General features: G+C 36.2%; 1 protein-coding gene across 1 annotated transcript in view; it reads right to left on the bottom strand.

The window, feature by feature from the left end:
• Positions 1 to 17,841, bottom strand: part of CNGB3 (cyclic nucleotide gated channel subunit beta 3) — a 60,169-nt gene that overhangs the window by 12,768 nt on the left and 29,560 nt on the right. The window contains exons 6-11 of the mRNA XM_054516246.1: positions 17,586 to 17,794; positions 15,710 to 15,760; positions 13,641 to 13,727; positions 11,956 to 12,020; positions 8,367 to 8,489; positions 510 to 651 (exon numbers count right to left, since the gene is read on the bottom strand). Coding sequence (XP_054372221.1) covers positions 510 to 651; positions 8,367 to 8,489; positions 11,956 to 12,020; positions 13,641 to 13,727; positions 15,710 to 15,760; positions 17,586 to 17,794 — 677 coding nt within the window. The remainder of the gene's footprint in view (positions 1 to 509; positions 652 to 8,366; positions 8,490 to 11,955; positions 12,021 to 13,640; positions 13,728 to 15,709; positions 15,761 to 17,585; positions 17,795 to 17,841) is intronic.

Raw genomic sequence — 17,841 nt, 5'->3', positions numbered from 1 at the left:
TTTAGTTCTCTCCTGCCAAATGGGAAGCAAGAGAAATGAAAACCAGTTAATTTTCAGGTTGACAAATATATTATAATTTGTAGAAGAGACCAGAGGTCTAGTTTAACAAAAATAATGGGATTTCAATTAGCAGAATCCTATCAGGAGTAGTACTAAACATGAGTTATTCAACAATCACAATTTTTATTTCAGATTTAACAGTATAATGTGAATGTCAAGGATTTGTCTCTTTGGCTGTGAGTAAGGAAAAAAAAAAAAGGAATTATACATAGTTTCAAGAGTCATCTGTGTCCTGCAGAGTCTTGGCTTTTAATCAGCTTGTGTGCAAAAGAGCTGCAAAACAGGGAACTGATTAAACACGTGTATTTATCAGAAAAATAAGTATGTTTGATGTTAAAATAGAGGATGGAAACTAAACTTTTTCTGAGAATTAAAGTCCATTAAATTGAATATATTATCACTACATTACAGTAATTGGAGTCTAACTTGTTATTGATTTTTTTATGTACCTGACCAATCAAGCTGGAGAAGACAAAGACACCCATGAAATAATTCAGCAGTTGAAAAATGATCTCAAAAAGCGTTTGTGGCTCTGCAAGGCCACCGATGGTGATCAAGCTCCGAACTGCCCAGTAGTAACACCTCAGGTACCTGTGGATGCAAACAGCATTTTTGTTAGACTGCAGCTACTTATGTGTTTGAAGTTAAGCATATGCCTGCCTGATTTGGGCCTTTCAGTGATGCTTTTCAGTCCAAAAGACTTTCAGCATTTTATAAAGGGTTGTGAATCTATAAATGATACAATTACATAGGCCAGGTTGAGTTGAATATCCTCACTCACAGCAAAATAAGAATGTATGGGGCATGCAGCTATAATTTACTGTTCTCTAGTAATTCTAGGTAGCATTAAAGAAGATTTGTGTAAAAAATAGCCAAGATGGACATTACAGTGTTAGAATGCTACCAGTAAAGATGGTCAAAAGCAGTGTAAAAGTGTGGGAGACTTCCCAGAAGCTGTCTGTAGCAGCATAATAGGTGCTCAAACACCTGAAGGTCCCTTTCTTTAGTGTGAGGACACCAGTGTAAAGCCCTATGGTGGGAATGACAAATGCAATACCACTCTTCTTGTGTCCATTTTTACTCCATTTGTTCTGCTGGTCTTCCTCCCACTCTGCGTCTGAGCACCCTTCATTGGCTCAACCTCTGGGTTATGCCTAAAAAGTTATATATTTCCACGAGCTGTGTGTTAATTCAGCTTCTCCAAACCACTAATTCAGCACTGAAAGGTTGACTCCTCTGTTAATATCTCCTAGCTGCTCATCTCCACAACTCCTTCTGTCACCTTAACAAAATCTTTCATGCCTTTTTCACTACAGAGCCTTTTGCCTTCAAGTCGTCTATTTCTACTACAAGTTTATGGAAAGAGCAAAGGACCTGAACAGAATGCTTTAAAAAAGTGTCTTGGCATCTCTAAAATTCTGGTTTAAATCACTTTCTAGAACATGGTAACTGCAAGCAATGCAGCACTGCAGTGGGGAATAACTAGTTCAAATCATTGTTGTGAGAATGCTATAATTTCCTTCTTTTCTGAGCAAACAAGTGACTGGTTTAGATGTATTTTTAAAAGCCTGCTGTTAATTAGAATGTGACTTCCCAAGTTTCTGGATAATCAGACTTCATCTTTGCTGATGATTAGGAATGGAACTTCATTTTCCTTAATTATAAAGTGGTATTTTCTATTACTTTAGCTGTGACTACTGCTTCTGAAGCAATGATGATTCCTTATGTGAGTTGAATTCTATTGCATTTTAAATAATAATTTAAAATACCCCAAACAACCCCCCCACCCCCAGCAGTAAGACACAGAAGAAATACTTTTGGAGATAAGTTTGTATTGAAATAGAAAGTCTCATGTGCCTCTTCTCATGCCTGCTCTGAACCTGAGGACATGTGGTCTGCTTGCAGACATTAGGTCTATTTCAGACTCCTCTCTTTGTAAGGTATGAACTACACTATAATAAGAGGTTCATGTAATAATACAGCTGCAAGATCTGTTTCGTGCAAATATGAGAAAATAAACTCACAAAAACAACCAATTCCAATGAATTTTTTTTTTTCTTAAATCACTTGAAAGTGTTTTCAAGTTTTTCACCCAAAATACAAGCCTTTACCAAGCAATTGATATCTGCTTTTCACTACAAAGTCCCTTTTTTACTTGGTTGCAGACTAAGAAAATGCAGTAACAGTGATCACTTTTACCATAGTTTTCTAGTTTTAGATGTTAGCAGTCAGAACTGGCCATTTTAATTCAGAGTCCTTAAATAAAAAAATTCATTGCATATCTTCCATCTTAACATTTTTGCTTGTTAGGGATGCAAAATGAACTGCTCGATTGCGCCACAATAATATTTTCACTTGGATAAAAAAAAATCACATATGCATGTTTCCAGCAAAGTATGCATAAGTGGCAGCTTTTTCTTAGACTTCTGTAGCATGAACAAATAAGAAAAAGACTGAGATCCATTTTGGAAGAATTACAGATTTAAGCATAAAATGATGCTTCTAGTTTGGCTGAGTGTAATTATGTAAAACACATTAATATATTGATTTTGCCATAACTGAGAACGCTGTGGTGCTTGAAACATGTATAATTGGGTAATATAAAAGTAAAGAAATTAACAATATTTCTGTGGTACTTACTTTAGGAAAAAAAAGTAATTAAGCAAATCACTCACCCTCAATGGCTCTGTGTGCCAAGTTTGCAAACTCCACCATGACAGACAATATAATCTTTATTCTGGGAATGTCTACAAAGAATGAAAGTAGCTCCTCAGAAGAATTTAGGGGTCACATTCTTCTTTGCAGTGTTGTATGTCCAAAATGTGCGAGCATTTTTATATCTTTCTACCCTTTCTTAAGATTTAGTTAATATACTGTATTCTTCTGTGATTTTACTTCAAAAGAAACTTTCTATTGGTAAGATACATGATATTCTCTATCTCTTTGGAACAGGTTTTCTCAATTTATACATTTTTTATTTTTATTTTATTTTTTGTTTTTATAATCTGAAATGGAAGTTGCACAGTTGAAATACAGAGCAGCTTTTTTCTTCCCTAAGAAGGGGGGAAATGAGATTGTAAATTTTGTTTGAGGAAAGCCAGAAAAAACAACTCCTTTTTCAACAGTATTAGCAGCTCTGCTTCCTACCAGCGTGTGTCTGGAAACACTCACTGTTCACTACACAGCTTACCAGCCTGCTATAAAATTACTGTTGAAGTAAACAGCAGCCATGAGACAAGAAAGGGATTTTTTTCTCTGCACATCATAGAGAGTATGTTTATCCTTCAGGCAATCAAAGTACTAGATTTTCCTTAAAAAAAATCCTAGGTATGAAAACATTCAGAAACACTGCAAATAAGATAACTTGTAATATTATGTCAATAGAAATATCTTTGTCAGAAAAGTCCATTTCAGAGTGCACTAAACTTCTGTCATGGTTTTGGTTAGTGCAGGTAAATCAAGTCCTTGTACATGTGTCTCTCAACTTTTAAGGTGATATTCACATATTCATTTCAGCCCAGGGAAGCATTGTTTCAGGACTATCATGTTTGACTCCTCTCAGATTACAGCCAGGATGGGTTTAAGCAGAGAAAAGCAGCAGCCTTTATAAACTAATGGCCTCCTTCTTGGTACCTCTTCTAGAGTGATGTGTTCATCAGGTGCCTGTGGGTCTGACGATCTCAGGCACAGCAGAGCAAACTACAAAGCTTTTACTTAAAAAAATAAGTAAAAGTGAAAGTCTGAAAGTCTAACATATGAGTTGGGCTGTGCATTCACAGCTTGCCTGGAGGCACAAAACTGTCTTTGCATAGCAAGTACTGAGATTGTGACACATCAGACCTATTGCAAGAGCAATGCACAGCTGAAACCCACGAGACATGTTTCAAGATTTGCCACTCTCACTGTGCATTGGGCAATGCATACCAAAGGAGTGGATTTGTTCTAGACACTTACAGTGACCATTTTCTGGGACTTACAGATATCCACTAAGTCTGTGCCCAGAACAGGAAGGCAGCACGCTACAGAGAAACATAATTGGGATGCAAATAAATGTCTTAAATTTGCCAAATAATTTTGCAGACTTCTTGCAAACAGCAGAAGTACACCATGAGCAAAGTGAAATTATTTGTTTTGCCTAAACTTACTGCTGACCTGGAGGGTTTGCATGAGAATTTCAGCTACCTAGTTTTAATTTCTCTGTCAACAGTGATGAAAGAGAGATACTTCCTTGGAACAATTCAGAACAACAACATTGCCTTGAATCCCTGAAAAGGGAAAGATTTGTGTATTTTCCTCAGGAATTAGGGAGATTGATCTTTTACTTAGGTAGTTAAATTAGATTGTAAATAAACACATATAGTTGGAATTGTCCACTTAAGAGATCTTTTCAATATCTGCTACTGTCCTTGCATAGGCTCTATGCTCTGCTGTTGCTGTGCGTCTGCATTAGGAGAGACTGAGGTCTTGCCTAACTCAAGCTGTGCACTTTTACTGCTGGAAACACCCTGTGTGGCTAATTTGGGTGTATTGCTGGGAGGTAAAGTTGGCTGCATTTTACATCTCAAGTCAAAGGCTTTGACTGAAAGCTGCTATGCAAAAGAGCTCAAATCTTGGAGTGACACTAGCACTTTACAGCCTGGACAAAAACCAGAAAAGAATAGAGCTTGCGGAAATTTGCAGAAGAGCTACTTTGATAATTTTGCTTGTGGTTTGAGTGTTGTGTATAGCTGTTAGTTATAGATTTAGTTCACCAGCTAGTGTGCCTGTTCAGGAATATGTATGTAATCAAACTAATAATGGGAACTACTGTCTGTTAATTATTTTTAGATTGAAAAAGGGAAAAAAACATCCTAGGAGTGTTGACATTATTAAGAACTGGTTTTGGCCATAACTAGCAATATTTTATGGACAAAGCAGGGATTCCACATAAAGTATTAGGGCCACTAAATCAGCGCCAGATCATATTCTGTGCATCAGTGTAATCTGAGACAGCTAGAATTTTGGTTTGCTTGTTGTCCTAGGGTGACGTTATGATGCTTGTATCCCCATTCATGTGTTCTGTTAATGTTGGATATTATGTTCTGTACCTTTAAGACCGGCTCTGAAGAGGGAAAGTTTTGTTTTGGTTTTCTTATCAGCCTGGCGGGACACAGGGACTGGGGCTTTTGCTTTTTCTGCTTTTGCTTTTGGCTTTGCTCTCTCTTGCTCCTGCTTGCTTTGCTTCTGCTTGCTTTTGCTCATCGGCTAGTTTAGCTAAACTGTCCAATTTCTTCCGGGACGGTTTCTCCTTTCCTTTTTCTGACCATTTCGAACCTGCTCCGGACTGGGACCTGGGAAACACCAAGATTCTGCACCTTGTGGCCTGCAGCAGCTGCCCCAGCGCCAGAGGGACTGAGAACAGAGTGACCACCCCCCAAGAGAGACTTTCTGAATTTGTCATCTTTTTCAGAGCGGTGCCATCCGGTATTGTTCATTTTGTGTGCTGGGGGTGCTGTGCCTGTTAAATAAACAGGTTCTTTCCACTCCTCTCCGAGGAATCCTTCCCGAACCGGTTGGGGGGAGGGGCTGTGTGGGTTTGCTTACTGGAGGGGCCCTAATTTGGAAATTCCCCTCCAAATTTGTCCTAAACCACGACACTTGTCAAACTGCTTACCATCATTTTTCAAAATTAGCTAAGTAGCTATGTATCCCTAATAGTATTTCTGAATATGTTCCCATTCTTTGTGAGACTACTGGCATATTTGACTTCAAATATTGTCAACCCTGAATGCACTGTGAAAGAAAAATCATAAGTTCACTGCTGTGCCATAATATATGCTGCAGTACTTGTCACTTTTCCTGAAAAATTGTTCTTATATCTGCTTTCCTAATAAATGAATATACCTAGAAGTATCTTGTCTGATAAGCTTAAATTCACTTACATCTTTAATTATAACTAATGATGCTTCACATGATGCTTCTGTGTGTGAAAAAATCCTCAAACATTTGATGATTAGATTTTATGTCATGCCTAATTCTCTGAGGCAATGACTATTTTACACAGTCAGCATTTGCTGTTAGTGGAATACAAAGCTATATTTTATGAAATGCAGCTCATTGTAGGATACTCTTTGGGGTTCTATGTTCATGGCACTATATATTCCAGTATGACTTAGATACAGGCAAAAGAATAAAGTCATATACTCACCAAACAATTATCAAAATGAAGTGGATTAATGTCTTAATGAGGTTTAGATGGATATATCATAGAACCATTGAATGGTTTGGGTTGGAAGGGACCTTAAATATTATTCAGTTCCAACCCTCCTACCATGAGGAGGGACACCTTCCACTAAATCAGGTTGCTCAAAGCCCCATCCAGCCTGGCCTTGAACACCTTCATGGACTGAGAGTCCACAGCCTCTCTGGGCAATATGTTCCAGTTCCTTACTCCCCTTGTAGTAAGGAATTTCTTCCTAATATCTAATTTAAATGTGTCCTTTTTCAGTTTAAAGCCATTCCCCCTTGTTCTATCTCTGCATGCCCCTGTAAAAATTCCCTGTGCTGCCTTCTTGTAGGCTCCCCTTTAGGTACTGGAAGGTGCTATGAGTTCTCCCCATGCCTTCTCTCCTCCAGGCTGAACAGTCCCAACTTCCCCAGCCTGTCTTCACAGGAGAGGTGCTCCAGCCCTGGGATTAATTTAGTGGCTTCATCTGGACTCATTCCAACAGATCAATGTTTTCCTTGCATTTGGCTATTTGGATATCCAAACATGCATTTTATTTAAGAATCTCAGTTTAATGCAGAACTTGAATTATCATTTTATTGTCACTCTTTATAACAAATCTGCTCTAAATTCCATGTGATTGCAGTGTGACTTCATTTGAGAACTTTTTTTTGTCTCCTCATGGAAAATGTCAAAAAACCTGGCCACTGTGAACACACAAGGCATTGTCTGTAGTAAAGCCAGTAAATAATTTTGATCAATTGTTTTTCTGAGAAAAATGTGCAATATTTTTGTCTGTGAAAAACAGGTAATTCTTTCTTGCCTGTTCTCTAGGCTGTTCTGAAGTAGCATTAAAAACTTGAAGACTCTCTACTTTCAGAGTTTACACGTTTCTTATTCTTATGTACCTTACTTTTTGTGTATGGGACAAGTATTCCTAAGAATCACATTAAAAAAAATAGCTATAATGGAAATTGCTTCTGCATTTTTCTTGTCAGATTTCTGGAAACCTCAATCCTGCAAATAAACACCCATCTATAGCTTCACTTAAATAAATGGTTCCACTAAGCTCCACGATCCTGCTTGCACATGTCTGACTGCAGCACTCAAGCTGTGTATTTTAATGGTGTGTGTAAACTTCAAATATGTATTTTTTTTTTTCCAAGAGATAACCCTATGTATGAAAAATCAGTGCTGATTTACCAAGAGTCCGTTTTGCTCTTCAAGATAGTGACTTGACACCAAACTTGTGAAGTCTAACAAAACTACAAACAAGAGGAGCACATGTCCAAGAGAAGGGTGAAAAGTTGTTTAGAGGGCAGTTTATGACAGCATTAGAATACTATATGTGGTTTTGCAAGGAGTGTAATCAAAGAACAAATTGAACTTCTGTGGCTTTATATTATAGCCTTTGAAAGAAATGAATGTTCATACAACTGGACCTAATATATATCTTTGCAAAACTACACAAAGAAAATATTTTGACTTTGCTTTTTTCTCTTACATCTTCTCCATCTTCCTGATAAATGGTCCTTACTTTGCACCCAACCAGTGCTGTCACAAGGAGTTTGTGGAAAATTGTGCCAAAATCGTTGTTTGTTCTGAAGACACTCTGCCACATGTTTAAGCATGACCTTCTCAAAAGATCAGAGAGAGCTGGTGGAATTTTTTCAGACTAATCACCATCGTGTAGAGGGACTAAAATGTTGCACTTTAATGACACAATTCTGTGTGGCAGCAAAAAAACTCCCTAACTCTTCCTGTGTTTCCTTTGAGGAATTGCTATACAATCCTTCTAACAGTTCCCATGTGCATATGCAACCAGTAAGTTTAATTTATGACCCTTGTTGCTTTCTAAATGTTTAATTAAGTCAGCACTTAGCACTGACTCATAAACCTATAAAAGCTGAAAGTGGTGAACTGATTATATACTGCCCCTGCCCTCCAAATAGGTGTTAGCATTGAAAGCTGCTTATCAGCAGTCATGATACTGAAAATTTGCTATCCAAGCACTTAAAAAGTAAGCAGTGGCATGGGAGAAGGATGGGGAGGCAGGAATGAGCAAAGTAAAAAAAATCTCTTGCAAAAGAAAAGGACTTACATGTTTCCTTCGCCATCATACACCCATCTAGTGCTGCCAATTCCTTCATAGTCTGAAGCCCAATAATACAGGCATGCATTAATGTGCAAGATAAACAGCAAGTATCCAGTTGTTCGAATGACCCTATAAAAGTCAACAGATTCCTGTAAAACAACTTAAATTTTTCCTTCTTTTTTTTTTTTTAATATAGAACCCATTACTTTTTTTGGATTAACAGTACTGATGTTAAGACTATGGTAAGTAGCTCCCCACCTGTATTGAGTCTATGAAAAAATAGCTGGCAGTTACCCATCTCTCACATCTGTCCAAGGTCAAATAAATATCTTCCCTAGAATATTTGACATGGGGTAATTTTTAAATTATGGTTCCCTGAGGAGTTAATAGTCTACTTCTTTAAATGGCCATGAATATTTCCAGAAATTTGAAGCTGTATTAATGAGGGTACACGGTAAAAAATAATGTTTCCCAAACTCTATCCAAGATAGGCTCTAAACTTGTGAACTAAAGCCAAGAAATATCTGAGGTCAGAAATGAGCTGCTTTACAAGACCTGTAGTATAAAACCTGCAGTAGATCCTCTAAACAGTATGATTTAGTTGCTACAGCAGGAGTTATATCATTCCTAATCCCAGTTCTTATGCTTATGGCCAGTGCTTTGAAGAATACCAATGATTAAGCACCAAGCAGCTTTCTGTCTAATACAATAATGATCTCACTGTATAACCTCTGTTCAGAGCATGGGGATCAAAAGAAATGTCTCCTGGATTTAGCTATTGAAATATTCATACAAGCAGGGGATAAATAAGAAGGAAAAGGGCAGGACTTGCCTAAACACAGACTGGTAGTTCATAGGTTTATCTGCTACAGCTAGAATTCAATGCATTATGCAGTACAGAATAACTGATTAAGTGCTTTGATGAGAATTTAGTAAGATTTAACTAAGTTGGATCTATAAACAAAGGTAATGGGAGCAAATATCTCTGTGGTTACTTCATGAATCACTCCTTTGCTGCTTCTTCAGGTAACTTTTTATGCCCTCCTTGGCCTTTCCGTGCCATTAGATAATCTACCTAATCATATTATTCTTCTTTATGATGCTCACAAATGAATGCTATTTTTCTGTTTAAAAGTTGGTGTGCTTCCAGACAGCTCTGTTTAGGATTGCAAGCTACAGAGAACAGCAGAGAGCTGTTGTGATCTTGTAATGTTGCAATATTGTCCATGCTAGGTCTTCTGTTCAAGTTTGAATCCATGAAAGTGGACTCCTGAGGTTTGAGTGAAGATTCCAGAAACCTCTGCTGTGTTATATTTCTCCAGACATATGTTGAATATATCACAATGAGAAGATGTAAATAACTCATACTAGCTCTATTTCTACAAACTCAAACTAATTAGTTTGAGGAAGGAATCCCCCTTGCTGTAGAAGCTTAGTTTGATATTATCTAGTTAATTGGTGCCTTGTTGCTCAAAGTGTGGTTATACCAATCTCAGACCAAAGCATGATTGTCACATTAAAATTAAATGCAGTAGTTTGCACAAAAAGACTGGGGGTTTTAAAGATTTTTAGTTCCTTGTACTCTTCTGTAAAACTACCTCTGTTCTCCATTTGTCAATGAGAAAATCAGGAGTCAGTGTTTTCTGAAGTACAAATTAGAAAATAGATTCACTTTGAAATATTTAGATTCTGCAGTTTACATTCTGCAAGTGATTTAATACTGAAAATCTGAGTGGGCCTTTGTCCAGGAAGCAAAGACACAAGCAGCAAACACAGTTGTAGTTCTTAACCAATATCACGCTAAAAAAACTCTCTGACAGGGCAGAGTAGCTGGCTCTGCTACTGCATGCATTTTACAGGACCAGTGAGATCTTGCTCTGTGTGTCTCAGCCTTTCAAAATGAGCACCTTTCCTGTTTTTGACATGTATATAAATATCACATTCTTCAAAGCTGGTCTAGCTTGAGGATATACACATCCCCTTTACAACTTCTCCTTTGAATCTTCATCTCCCATTCCATATTTTCATAATAGTGTGAAACTCTGTCCCTTGAAAAACTTTATTTGGGTGAAAATGAGTTTTAAATTTGTTCCCTTTTCTTTGAAATCCACAGTACTTATAAGAGTATTGTTATATAAAAACTAATTACTTAATTCAGAATTGTCTATATTATTATATATTATCTATATTATATATACTGTATCTCTCAATACTCGCTGCAAATGTTACAGGAAATACAGAAAAAATATTGAATTATGACTCCAAAAAACAAAGAATATAATATGGAAAATAATTAATTTTAAAACTATTAATTTTAAAGCTTATCAATATTAGAACAAGTTAAACACCATAAGCAGATAAAGGCCCATTTTTAAAAAAAATGAAATAAGAAACTGAAGAGGGCAGAGATTCAGAAACTGACAAGAAATTTCTTTATCTTGTGGAAATTCAGTCCTCTCTTGAACCAAAATAATTTTTAAAAAATCAAAAACCACACCAAACCAAGGAAAACCCAAATCAAACCACAACAGAATCTTCCATAAGCAAAAAGAGAGGTAAATATAAGAATAAATTTTGTGAAGGTCAGCATATCAAAACTATTTTAGTAGAACTTTCAAAATTTTAAGTTTTGTTTTATTTCATAGGTAAGTGGAAAAATGAAAGAGCAGATATTTGAACCTTCTTTTGAACTTTAGCTTGTTTTTAAATCTCATAAAATATCTCATTGGAATGTATTAATATCAAGTGTGCTGTATAAGTGCAATAATCTCTGAAATGAAATAAGATGGTAACCAACATATTTCTACAGCACCAGAAAACAGGAGCAATACATGCCCCAAAACTAGCATAGGAAAAAGGATTTGTTGGTGTAGGAATTATGCAAGGTAAACCAGTGCTGATGACATTGACAATAATGATAACAAAGCAGATGGGTTCCTTGGACCTTAGCGGCATCACTGGCAGCTGAGGCTATGAATCTTGCCATAGCTATGTCCCTGGACTACTTGAGTTGGATCCAAAATTCTTTCTGTCAATGCAGAAGGTGAGAACACGGTTCAGCAGACTACAGTTACAATCACTATTTGTGAACTGTGCTGAATTGATCCTCATTCCAGCTGTAGTCAATGCAGTGAAGGATCAAGTTTCTGTACATGCCAGGTTCACGGGGAGAGCATGTTTCAAGAAAAATGTTGACACAGGCCCAGGCTCATAACTCCTATTAAGTACAAATAAACAGCTTCTGAGGATTTGGAACCACTATTAGCAATCTAAAGAAAGTGCTCTTTAGCTCTTTCAGTAAACAAACTTTCTGAAACTTCTGATCAATTAAATTTTGGCAGAAGCCTCAGTTTGGTGAAAATTTTGCCAGAAGCAGGCCAGCTGAACTGAGCTAGATTTCATACATAAGTGAGGCCTTATATATATATATTATTTTAATGATTACCATAAAGGCAGATATTTAAAAAAAAACTTTAAATGGAACAGTTAAAGATGTATCATATTTCACCCAATGCTTAACTGACAACTCATGAAATCATTTGAAATTCATTCTGTGCCAGGCTTTGCATGCTACTTGAGTTTTATCAGCACATACCTGTAGATGTATGCTTTTTCCATAATAGCTTCCAAACGATCATTAAACTCAAAGAACGTGTTATGCTGAGTGGAAAACAAATGAAAGTAATCCAATCATTATTTTTCAGTACACATTTTTTTTATAATAGTACTGGCATTAATTCACATACACATTTTGAAAATGGATTTTTCAGCAATCAAACTTTCTATAAATATTGGTTCTGGCCAGGACGGGGTTAATTTTTGCAGTAGCTGGGAGGGGCATGGCTAGGACTCATGTTATTCTATACAATCTCAGGTCATTGCTGGGAGTGGGATAAAGGGACTGTTTCTTCTAGGGAAGCAAGGTGTACCTCTCTGTTGAGAAAATCCAGCAGAGGGAGCTGTCTGGTATTGTTTGTTATTGGGGAGTTTTTCCATGGGAACTATTTCTTTTCTTACACCCTCTGTCGTCATTAGCAATGTTGTTGTTAGTGGTCATTTTCTTGTCTCGTTGTTGTTTCCAGTAAATTGTTATCTCAACCTGTGATCATTGCCTTTTGTGCCTCCAGTTGAAGGTGGAGAGGGACCAGGCATGCACTTTTAGTGGGAGTACTAAATTGGAGAGCACTATTCCTAAACCATGACAAACACTTAACAAAAATACGAGCTGAAAAACAAAGATAAATTTGAGTCAAGTGTTTTTCTGGGTGTTGAGTGATTGCAGAAATAACCTTGCTGTTTGGGTCAGAGTACTTCAGGTGAACAACTTCTACTTCCTCGTACATATATAATTTCTTGGGCAACATGATCACAAAGAATTACATGATTTTTTCTCTTCCTGAAATTCCAGTAACTTTCCTTAAGGGATCATATGTATCAACAGCCACACACTAGAGGATACTCTGTATCAATGGCAGCTGTATCAAATTATTCCTGTTTAGTATTTGCAGTTGATCATTAGTGATTGCATGCAGCTTTTTCCTTTGTTTTTGTTCAATACACAGCTTGTTGCCTAATACAAGGTACTATTTAACTTTTCACTCTTTCATGTTATTTTGGTTCGGATTTAAGGAATTTTTGAAGTTTTATTGAATACCAAAATGAAGAACACCTTTGTTTTATTGTCAGAGTTCTGTATTCCCCAGCTTTAAATGAAAGCCAATTCTTTGTCAACATGTTGATTGTGTGCTAGAGAAATGCATTTAGTCACACAGTGGCCTGTGTTCTAATCCCTTCTCAGACCTTTCATTACACAGCTCCAAGGTCTTTGGAATTGATAACAAAAGTAAGTTTGTGCTTGATAGGTATTCTGTGTATAGTTTTTGTCCTCAAAATTACCTCCTATGTTTTTAAACACCTGACATAAGCAACACAAGGGGAAGGTACATTGGCATTACTTAGTGATTTTTTTTTAATCGTTGAAAACTAAACAGGTTATTTGAGATTGATCTAATTTAAATAATGTGAAAAATAACTTTAATCAAAAAATACTTTTAAATATTAGGAAATAATAAGGTCAGAAGAAAAATAAGAAAATAAGGACTTAATTTGGCTAGACTATGCCCTGTTTTTTTTCTTTCTTTATTAAGTTATGTTGTACCTTAGCCTGAAGATATTTTACAGTTTCTAAATTTCATATTCCTAAATATTATAAAAAAATTTCTGTTGCATTGCAAAAACATCTAGGCATGGTTAGCAATCCATCACTAACACAGATCTTACCTTTAGCATCCTGTTTGCTCGAAGTGCTGGATTAAATCCAAAGAAGAAGTATAAAATGTCAAATGGAAACACTGATATCACATCAAGCTGTTAAAGAGCAGAGAGGTCAATTTAAACTTCATAGTAATCATAATGAATTTATTTGCTGTCAAAAGCCTGCTTAGACTGAATCACGACTGTGATAATATTTGAAGAGTCAGCATGCTTCCTAGTTACGGGCAGGTAAGATTATCTCCTTGAAAACACCAACAGCTTGGCTCTGCCCTGCTTTTGAGTCCCCTGTGCCTGAGATTTTAACCTGTTTCATGTGGATTATTAACAATATCTCATATATCTGATTATTAATACATTCTGTTTTTTCAGTTGTAGTTCTGGTCAGACTAAAATGTTTGGCATGGAGCTGGTGACTGCAGGTGGGGAGGCCACTACACAAGCACTTCTTAAAAGTCCTTTAAAACACTTCTTAAAAGCACTTCTTAAAGGTCCTTCTTAAAAGCTTTTAGAACAAGGCTGCCTAAAGCAATTTGAGGGAGCACAATGAGTTAGATTTCTTGCTTGCAACCTGCAGAAGGCATGTGTTCCAAACAACAGGTTTATATTCATCGTAGGATAATAAATTTGACTGAGTTGGGTTTTTTTTTTGGTTTTCTTTTTTTTTTTTTTTTTTTTTTTGTTTGGTTAGTTGGTTGGTTTGCAGTTTTTTTTCTTCTATCAAATTTTCATGCTGCTTCTTCCCATACCACAAAGATTTTAAACATCTCCCTGCAGTCCATCAACTATGTGATTACTCTTCTTATGTGTATCTTTATTCTTTCCTAAGATAGAGAAGGAAAGCTGTGGCAAATTTCTTTTCCTTTTTAAAGAACTTGGGATACCTTGCTTTGTTGCTGTTATTGCTTGGAAGAGAAGGATGTGGAACTCTGGGCTTCATCTCACTGAATCAGAAATGCCTTTGCTCTGAGGGGTGTAAATTGTGTTGGCAGCAGCCAGCCTGCAGCTCTGACCTTTTATTCCATGCAGGTAAGAAGCAATTAATATCTGAACAGTGTGCAAAGCAAACCAAAAAACTGATTGAGAGAAACAGCCTCTTATGGTCTCTCTTTCTTTTCCACTCTCAGTCATATGTCTAAGAGGAGGGAAAATTTAGTCAAAAGTGCATTAATATCAGTAACTGCTAATTAGTACTTAATCATATGACAAATTCCCATGTTGTATCTATATCTTGTGTGTCATGAGAAAACTCACATTAGTTTTTTTCAGAAATCAAGAGCCCTAAACATACCTCAAGCGTGAACTTAAAATAAACCCCTACAAATCCACTTTGACTGTATGGTGTATATCCTGCACTTTTGGATAGCTTAATATCAAGTATTTAAGCAATGATACCACAGTCACTGAGAAAAAAAAATAACTCTGAACAACGCAGGTGCAAAAGTAGAGAGGAGAAGAGGGCAATGACTGACATGTGTGCTTATAGCAACAGAGCTGTAAGTTCATCAGGAATTCAATAAACTACCTATCTTCCACTGACAGATAACCCCAACATTTAGAAGCAACATTAAGAATTTTCCTAAATCAAATGCATCTTTGTTTTTACAAAGCGCCATGAGCATAAAAAATCTTAGTTTGAATTTTTGACTCCTGTGAGTTATGAAATGTTCGTTACAATGAGGTACTTCAAAAGAGTTTACAGAATAGTTATCATCTCTCTTCAGGAGTTTTAATTTTTTTAAACAAATCTCTGGCAAATGGTGCTATTGTCTTTAGTGTACTGGGATGACCTCTCAAAAACTAATCAAATTCTATTTTATCAATTTATTACAATTCCAAAATAATATTTAAAATTGCATTTATAAATATTGTCTCTTCCAGTTAAACACTGTTTATGCGGATGTCAGTCTTCAGCTGGTGAGCCATTGTTTCATTATATGCCATTACATTATATGCCATTGAGCCAATGTTTTCTGGTGATATTCTTAAACCAACAGTGGTTTTCAGTGAATGAAAAAAAAAAATCCTGTGAACGGCCAGAAGTTCATATTGGCATCAGTAACACAGGTTCTACTTACCCGAAACTTCACAGAGCTGCGGTAGAATTTCTCTGTTTCTGCTCTGTCTGACTACAGTGATAATGAAAGGAGAAAAGGGCATAGTCAAGATCAAAATGTCAAGGATGAGCCTCTGCTACTCCACAGTACAGTAGTGGTGATGACAGTTAAATTAATGATGGTCTAAAAGTATGAATGGAGAAATATCTGTATTTATTTCTGAGAAGAAGTACTGTTATTAGTACAGCTTACATTAGATCAGATTTATTAGAATCACTTGAAAAATGAAAGTTGGGGTTTGTCTGATTTTTTCCAATCTGGGTGTTGGTCTAGAAAAGTACATTACATTTTTTCCACAAAACTTCCCTCTCAAGATATCTGTATGACTTCATGTTCAACCCAACCCCTTCAATTTCATGGCAAAAAATGCATTTATCTGCAGTGATTCCAAGAAAAACTCAAAGAGTTTTTCAAATGGTGCTCTACAAAATTAGCTCCTTGAAAGCTAACATTAACATGCTAGCATTACTAGCATTACAGTAATCAACACTGCATTCATTACTAATGATTAGCTTTTTATTTTTAATTTGTTCTTCATAGGAACTGATGCTAATATAATAATAAGAAAGGATAATCACAAGTATATAAAGAAATTTATCTATTATTGTACTTTCTGTGTTTATATCAGGGAAACTTTAAAAATAGCTTTAAAATCTTAATCATATTTCCATTCCAACTTTCATTATTATCACTTTAAACATTAAACTAAATGCAAGAGATGAGGGAGGAGATGGTTTCTGTGCACTAAAATCTGTGAACTGTAGAAACAGCTTCAAGGGAAATACAAGCTGAGCTTCATAGTTTAGAGTTTTAACTTTGTTCATAAAAAATGAATTTTGTGGATTTAGGCAAATCTAGTTACTGAATGTCTTAGTGTGGAAAAATACATTCCACTGCACTGCATTTAATACCTATTGAAATGATATTTGCACAGCTTGGTCTGTAAAGGTATCAGTAATATCGTATATGTACAATGTATAATTTTTTTTGTAAAAGCACTGAGGTAAAGCTAGTTCCAAATTAGATTTGAAGATATATAATTTTGAATTTTCTGTCTGTTGGGCCCAGTAAAGTCAGGTCGAAGTAATCAAAACTTTTTTTTTCTGAATTAGGTATCTTTTTTTCTATAAGATGTCAAAGAATCAAAAGCAGGGAAGAATAAAGAAAAGTTAACATTCTAGATGGCCTCTGGTAGATTAAAGACAAACTTTCAGATACTTGTTTAAAATTTTATTTTAAATTTCTCTATAAAAAGATAACACAAAAATTGTAGCAAGAATCAAAATTGAACATACTTATTTCCCCAAAAGAGATTATCTCACATAAGTTATTTTCAAAGTATCCTAAAATTACAGGGATTTGTTCTGATTTTGGAAAAAAATAAAACCACCATGTCAATATCTGTTACAAAGCATGCATATTCTGTCCAACCCTAGCAGAATAAGCCCTGTCTTCAACTGTGATTCTGGTACAAGGCAAATAGGTGAAAGTTTCACAAAAACGTACAAATTTGTGCATCTATATATATGCACGAGTACATATGACTACTGATTCCAGTGAGGAATCCGTTTAGAGCTGTATGCCTGTTGCAGCTGTTCTCATCTGTTACTTTCAAATCTGAAATCTTGAGTTTTTTTCAATTTTTAAGAATTCAGGTAATGGATATGTTTCTTCCCACATAGGATAATGGAACGCCAGTCTAGAATGAAGGTCAGTGATGAAAAATATATGTACTCTTTGACAGATAAAAAAAGTTACATAGATTTGACATAGTGATAAAAAGAAGTGTCAGCCTGGATGAACTACTTCCCCTGGAAGTCCCACTTCCAATACTTACTATTATATCTCCCCCTTTGATAAACCGCACTCGGGGCTGGAAAATTATCAAGTCGCACAGGTAGCAGATGTCACAGATGACATCAATGGCAAACCAGTATATGGTGTTACTGGGGGTTTGGTACGGGAACACGTAGCGCAGGGGAATGAACCAGCAGTTCCAGTTATAGGCAATTGTCACAAGCATGAGCCACGCCACGTAACGGCGATCTGAAAGGAAGAGCATTGAGCAGAGAGGTGTGAACTTGGAGCCTGTT

Source organism: Molothrus ater, chromosome 1, assembly GCF_012460135.2.
Source record: "Molothrus ater isolate BHLD 08-10-18 breed brown headed cowbird chromosome 1, BPBGC_Mater_1.1, whole genome shotgun sequence".
In the NCBI taxonomy this organism is placed as follows: domain Eukaryota; kingdom Metazoa; phylum Chordata; class Aves; order Passeriformes; family Icteridae; genus Molothrus; species Molothrus ater.
This window is presented reverse-complemented; position numbering and strand designations above follow the sequence as displayed.